The sequence below is a fragment of the Neltuma alba genome, unplaced genomic scaffold (assembly GCF_004799145.2).
Source record: "Neltuma alba isolate B1F8T4 unplaced genomic scaffold, ASM479914v2 tig00013210_pilon, whole genome shotgun sequence".
In the NCBI taxonomy this organism is placed as follows: domain Eukaryota; kingdom Viridiplantae; phylum Streptophyta; class Magnoliopsida; order Fabales; family Fabaceae; genus Neltuma; species Neltuma alba.
In genome coordinates this window covers 57858-65311 of record NW_021637515.1, presented here as the reverse complement: position 1 = coordinate 65311, position 7454 = coordinate 57858, and the positions used below count along the sequence as shown (strand labels likewise).

The following is a 7454-nucleotide window of genomic DNA, read 5'->3' as shown; positions in this document are numbered from 1 at the left end:
TATAACAATGAAAAAAAAAAAAAAACAGAGACCACGACACTCAAGTCAATTAATCAAGATCATAATTGCATATGTCACAGATAATAACAATGGAGTTCATACAAGTCTATAGGGCCATGATTTCTTTTGTTTATTTATTATTATTTTTTCCCTAAAAAATGGGGCGAAAGCTCAGAATCCTCAATCATCAACTATGTGCAGAGATGTGGGAAAGAAACTCCCATCATATCACAGAAAAGTACATCAGATAATCCTCAAAGCGAACTATGCAACACAATCAAATCATCACCATATATGCCCTAAAGTATAGTTTAAGTTGCAAGCCAATCAGCTTTAGAATTTCCTTCTTTAATATGTTAGGATCCTACGGCAAAAATGCAAGAAAATAGAAGAGAAGAATTAAAAACTTTCAAGAAATAATAAATAGAAAAACTTTACTATTTTGGAGGATTTTTTTTCCTTCAATTCTAATTTGTTTCCTATTTTTCTTTCCATCTAAATAAATAATAAACTATGAGAAAAGATCACCTGGCATACTCTATAAACCGAGCGTAGCCACATATAAATTCAAGAAGAATTCTATTCCTTACCTTCGCTCCACTTCATGCCTCCTGCATCGGCTGAATAACAACATCCGTATCATCTCCCAGAAATAGTTTTAAAGTTCTAGATTCAGAAACTTCAACCAGTGATTTTTAAATAATTTTTTAAAAAAAATAAAACTGACAAAATTATTTTTATTTTACATTTTATACCTACCAAAATAAAATTTTACAAAATAAAAATAAAAAGAATTAAATCAAGACGATTTGAAGGTCAGAATTTCGGTGTTTGATGAGCACCCAACCAACTCCCATTAATTAATTAGCCATCCTCGTCCATGATGAGAATTATAAGTATAGATAGAGATGATCATCATAATTGTTGAGCATAATCAGAAGCTACACGTTAAGGAGAGAAGCACCAAGAAAATAAAATGAGTGTTGAAGTAGAAGTAATCTCTAGAGAAATGGTGAAACCATCGTCTCCTACACCTCGACATCTTCGTCATTACCATCTCTCTTTCATCGATCAGATAACTCCCCAAATCAACAATTCTATGGTCTACTTCTTCACGGCTGATTCTGTCACAAACAAATTTAACGTCAACGAGGCTTCCGATGTTCTCAAGAAATCGTTGTCTCAAGTCTTAACTCACTACTATCCACTCGCCGGGAGACTCATGACAGACAACTTAGTGGTAGAGTGCAACGACGAGGGTGTCCCGTACATAGAAACCAAGGTCAGGTGCCGCCTCAGCCACGTCACCGACGACCCCTCTCCGGCCGACTTCAGTAAATTGCTTCCCTACGACATGGATGAAGTGGTGGACACAGTCCTAGGTGTCCAATTCAATGTCTTCGATTGTGGTGGAATAGCCGTCGGAGTAAGCCTCACCCACAAGATTGCCGATGCGCTGTCGCATTTCCAATTCATTAAGACCTGGGCCGCCGTAACACGCGGCGGACCAGAACCAGTCAGAACCCACTTCCAATCTTCCTCTCTTTTCCCGACAAAAGACTTGTCGGGATATGATCCGAATACACACATAGGACAGCACAAAGCCGTGGGCAAGCGATTCGCTTTTGAAGCATCCGTAATAGAATCTCTGAGAACAAAATATTCAAGAAAGCTCAGTGAAGGCCAAAAACTTCCTTCAAGAGTAGAAGTCTTATCAACTTTCCTATTCAACCGGTTTGTTGCAGCCACAAAAGAAGAGGGCGACAATAAGATTCATTTAGTGACATCCACAGTGAATCTACGCACAAGAATGGATCCTCCATTGCCAGAATATGCGTTCGGGAACTATTACTGGTACGTTCAAATGTTTCCAACGTTAGACAAGAAAGGAGAGAGCGACGACTTCTTTGGAAGACAGTTAAGAGAAGAGATAACCAAAGTGGACAACGATTTTATTGTGAAGCTTCGAGAAAGCAAAGAATGGAACCCTAATAGAGAAGATATGGCTAAAGCAATTGAGAAGGGTGAGTTGGTGCCTGTGGCCTTCACTTCACTGTGTAGGTTTCCCGTGTACGAGGTTGATTTTGGATGGGGTAATCCTACGTGGACAGGACCGCCTACGTGGAAATTCAAGAATGTAATTGTTTTTAAAGACACCAAGTCAGGTGGAGGCATTGAGGCGTACGTCAACTTGACGAAGGATGACATGGCTAAATTTGAACGTGATGAGGAGCTTCTTGCTCATGTACCAGTCTCCTCATCTACGAGCTCTACCAAGTCAAAGGGATATACTTTAGTAACTCTAAACGGACCTTCCCACTTATCACATCCAGCATTATAGTAATTAGAGATAAGAAATATTCTCAAATTATTGAGGATTAAAAATGATAAGAAAAAGTCAAAGGATTTTGGTGGAAAATAATTACAGTAATTTTCCAAGCCAATTATAGGAAATTGACTAATTAAGGAAAATTGGTCAAATGTAAATAAGGAAAAATATTTCCGAGCCTTGGAAAATTAAGAAAAAATGGGGATAATATCTTTTGAGAGTTATATGAAATTATAAAGCTGGTTTTATGACCAAATTACCCTTAGAGAAATTATAAGAGAATTTAAGGGTGATTTAGGCTAATTAAGGAATTTTATTTAGAAAATTCCAAATAAATATTTTTAAGGGGAATAAAATTCCAAGAAAATTCCTATGAGATCCCAAGGAATTATAAGGAATTATGGAATTAAATGGAGACCCTCAAGTATCCAAGGTTTTTCCAAATAATTTGGAAAAGTGGAAAAATCCCTAAGAAGAAGGGAATTAATTTTCCTTTTTAATTAATTATTAGGAAATTAATTTTGAGACAAAGAGGGCAATTTGGGAAGAAAATAATGAGGAGAATAAATTAAGGATTTGATAGAAAATAATTACAGAGACTAAGTTATTGTAATTATAGAAAAGAAGTTAAACTCAGAGCCTAAAGTATACCGATAAAGCAAGATTAGTGTCTTGCAAATCCAAGGGATCCTATTGAGCCATGTGTCAAGCTCTTGAAGGAGAAGATTTGAATTAGCCAAGTGTCATTCCATAAATGGAGAGGATTTTTGACTTTAGTAAATAATTTCATTTGGAATTATGTTAATTATGAAATTTGGCATGATGAAAGATAACGTCCTGAGCTTCAATTTGATAGCTAATAAGTTAAAAATGGCCCAGTATACGATTTATAATGATTTTTCAAAGTTAATAGTCAGAATCTGGGAATCAGAGTTTTTGGCAAATGGACAGTGTTGCTTTTCTCAAGAACCTGACGCTTTCTCATAAGGAATTGGACAATGAGATTATTTTTCCTTGAAAGAGGACTTAAAGAGTTTTAAGTAGAATTTTGAATCACCCCAATTGGATTTTTGTAAAATAAGTTATGAATTTTTTAAGTTATGCCAAAAAAACTGGATTCTTACCCGATGAACAGTAAAAATCCGAAAATTAGCGTTTTTATAGAAAAAAAGTGAGCCCAAGACCATCCAATATGGTCTAAAATGATTTTGGAAGGAACCTAAGTCAATATAATAGTAAGGTGTGACATTTTTGGTATCAAAGTGGAGGTTCTGGCATAAGATAGAACGCTCTGCTTAAGTATCCCTTGGATGTTTAGAACAATACCTATTTTCAGAAGTCAAGATGGGGATTACCATGGACTGGGATACTAAACCTAAGCCGTCAGTCAACACTTGGGATCCAATAGTAATTGATCTCACCAAGGACGAGGATCCAGAGGAATGGGTAATGGGAGATGCCAGCCCTAGCCATTCATTAGTGTGCTCCAATGATTGTGTTGAGCACTACCCAGAGCTGCTAGGGATCACGACAGAACAGTTGCTGTACCTCCCACGACCCGGAGACCTGGTCAACCCTGTAACTGGCCTATACCAAGAGCCATTAGATTTAGATCTTTATGTTCAGTCTCTTAAGCAGTCTGTTACTCCTACTATGTACCAGTGTAATATCCCTGGACCCAGTACTGTACCAGTTGTACCCCCAGCCCTGGCAACACTTGTAGCACCTGCAATACCATTTGTACCTGCCCTAGTTCAGCCTAGTCATGAGATCCGTAGTGTGGGTCAGCTGAGTGATCGGCTGAGGTTCCTAGGGCGTCACATCAAGAGGGATGTTGATGCAGACCTGAGAGTACACCTAGATTACCTCCAAGGTGTGAGAGAGCTGTATCAGGCCCATAGACCAGGCAACCCTTACCTGGATCCTTATGACTAGCGGAGTGAGATGGTAGAGGTCCTACCCAATACCCCTTTCTGGACCCATGAGATCACCCGCCTAAACTACCTGCTGGGAGATGATGTTGAGGACTGGATCCGAAGCCTCGAGGGCTTTGTTATCGTTCATTTTCTTTAGATGATTAGGATGTTCTTATCACTGACGTAGGATGTATTTTGGTACAACTAACCCTAGTAGGTTAGGTTGTTTAGTGCTTGGTTGCTGTATGTTGATTTTATTCTGGCTGGTTGATGTTTAGGTGCTAATTGCTGTATGCCTGTTTTGATAATGAAATCCAAGCATGATATTTATTTTCTTGCTCCTTGTTATGTTATTCGGTTAGTTAAGCGATGATTAGAACCCGACGAAACCTTTCACCAGAGAGACCCCCAGTGCAAGATGCAAGGGTCCCTCTTGATCCATTTCAAGTAATTCTGGATCGCCTTAAGGAGTAGCAGAAAACCATCAAGGATATGCAAGCAGCGCAAGCTCGCCAGGAACAAGACAGAGCAGCAGCAGTAGCAGCAACATTAGCAAACCTCGAGAGGAGGCAATCAGAGGAAGAAGTCTCTCAGACCAGCACCAGCACCAGACCAATTACCTAGGCCGGCAGTACCACTGGCAGACCCTAACAGTATCCAACAATGGATGACCCGCTTCTGTAAGCACAACCCGCCCTCGTTTGATGGAACATTTGATGTGCAAGCGGAGGAAGAGTGGATTAACCATCTAGAGAAGATTTTCAAGGTGCTAGACTGCTCATCGGAGCGAAAAGCCCAGATGGCGATATATAAGCTAAAGAAGGATGCTGATCGCTGGTGGAAGAACACTAAGATTCTTCTGGATGCTTGAAACACGATGGTAACTTGGGAAGTGTTTCTAGAGCAATTTTATGAGAAGTACTTTCCGAGATCTGTCCGAGATGAGAGAGAAGCGAAATTTCTGACTTTGAAGCAAAGGGATGATGAGCCTTTTGATGAATACTTGTCTAAGTTCATCCGTCTCTCTCATTATTCAAGCTATCTCTGATATAGAGATGATGAGAGGTGGACGATAGAGAAGATGGTTCGAGGACTGAGGCCATCATTGAGGGAGATGATTGCTCCTAGACAATTTGAGCTGTTCAATAAAGCAGTGGAAGCTTGCCGAATCACAGAAAGCAGCTTCAACCATCATCTAATGGTCAAGACAACTCCCAGAGTAGAGAAGGGAGGTCAAGGAGGTCAAGGTGCTACCTCGTCCAACGTGAATAAGAAGAGGAAGCAACCTTGGAACAACCGCAAGAGCAAGAAGGGCGGTAAAGCACTAAAGGGCAAGGAGTGTCCTAAGTGTGGCAAGAATCACGGTGACAGACCGTGCATGGCTGGGCAGAATGTTTGCTACACCTGTGGCAAACCTGGACATTTCTCGAGGGAGTGCCCTCAGAACACCGAGTAGGCAAGACCACGCACCCAGGGCCGAGTGTTTGCCATCACAAGAGAAGAAGCCCGAAAGTCTCCGGAGATGATCCAAGGTACGATCATGATTAACAATTCTCCGGTGATTGCAATGTTTGATTCGGGTGCTAGTCATTCTTTTATTTCATATGCCTATACGGAAAGACTTGGCTTGAGTATAAATACATTGCCATATGATATACATGTGTCTACCCCAACACAGAGTAGGGTAATTACATCTGATGTATGCCTGAACTGTATAGTTTGTTATGAGCACTGTTGCACTGCTATAGATTTGATATGCATGCCTTTCCATGAGATGGATGTGGTGATTGGACTCAATTGGTTGTCATCCCACAATATCCTAATGGATTGTAAGAACAAAACCCTAATCTTACCCATGAGGGATTTAGAGTTGAATCCGGAAGTTAGATTAAACTTCATTACGGAAGCCCAAGCGGGCAAATGCTTACAAAAAGGTTGTCAAGGATTCCTCGTTTTCTTCTTAGTGCAAGTCGAAGTCGAGGAAGGGATAGGAGAAATCCCAGTGGTTAGGGAATTTCCGGAAGTGTTTCTGATAGAGATCGCAGGATTACCCCAGACAGAGAAGTAGAGTTCACAATTGACATAGTACCTGGAGCAGGACCAATTTCTAAGGCCCCTTATAGAATGGCTCCTAATGAAATGATAGAACTTAAGAAGCAGATAGAGGAGTTACTTGAAAAAGGTTTTATTAGACCAAGTGTGTCGCCATGGGGTGCTCCAGTGTTGTTTGTCAAGAAAAAGGATGGTAGTCTAAGGCTGTGCATAGACTATAGGGAGTTGAACAAGGTCACAGTTAAGAACAAGTATCCACTCCCTAGGATAGATGATCTGTTAGACCAGCTAGTTGGAGCCAACGTATTCTCTAAGATTGATCTAAGATCGGGCTATCACCAGCTCAAGATTAAGTCTGAAGATGTCCCTAAAACTGCGTTTAGAACCCGATATGGGCACTATGAATTCTTAGTGATGTCGTTTGGATTGACGAACGTACCTGCCATATTCATGGACTACATGAATAGGATTTTTCGTCCTTACTTGGATCAATTTGTGGTCATATTCATTGATGACATCTTAGTGTACTCCAAGTCTCCAGAAGAGCATGAGGAGTATTTGAGGATTGTCCTAAACACCCTGAAAGAGAAACAGCTGGTGGCTAAACTTAGTAAGTGTGAGTTTTGGCTCCAGGAAGTCCGATTTCTCAGCCATGTGATTTCCCAAGAGGGAGTGGCTGTCGACCCCAGTAAGATTGAGGTAGTACTCAACTGGGAGAGACCCAAGATGGTGACCGAGATCAGAAGTTTCCTCGGACTAGCAGGGTATTACAGAAGATTTATCCAGGACTTTTCTCAAATTGCTCTCCCGCTGACCAAGTTAACCAGGAAAAACCAGCCGTTCTTGTGGGATGAGAAGAGTGAGGCTAGTTTTCAGGAGCTGAAGAGGAAGCTCACTTCTACTCCTGCACTCATACTTCCCGATCCTTCACAACCGTATGTGGTTTATACAGATGCTAGCAAGCAGGGACTGGGATGTGTGCTTATGCAGCAAGGGTGAGTAGTAGCCTACGCCTCACGCCAGTTGAGATCTCATGAGGAGAAGTACCCAACCCACAACCTGGAGTTGGCAGCGATAGTTTATGCACTGAAGATATGGAGACACTATCTGTATGGAGCAACCGTAGAATTGTTTTGTGACCACAAAAGCCTCAAGTA

General features: G+C 40.9%; 2 protein-coding genes across 2 annotated transcripts; both read left to right on the top strand.

Moving 5' to 3' along the window:
- The first annotated feature begins 976 nt into the window (after window positions 1-976).
- LOC114735492 (vinorine synthase-like) lies at window positions 977-2341 on the top strand. The gene has a single exon (XM_028923190.1). It carries the CDS (start codon window positions 977-979, stop codon window positions 2339-2341), a length of 1365 nt encoding a protein of 454 aa, XP_028779023.1.
- Window positions 2342-5359: 3018 nt separating this feature from the next.
- On the top strand, window positions 5360-5701 carry LOC114735491 (DNA-binding protein HEXBP-like). Its single transcript, XM_028923189.1, has one exon. The coding sequence runs from the start codon at window positions 5360-5362 to the stop codon at window positions 5699-5701; it is 342 nt and encodes a 113-aa protein (XP_028779022.1).
- Window positions 5702-7454: the final 1753 nt, after the last annotated feature.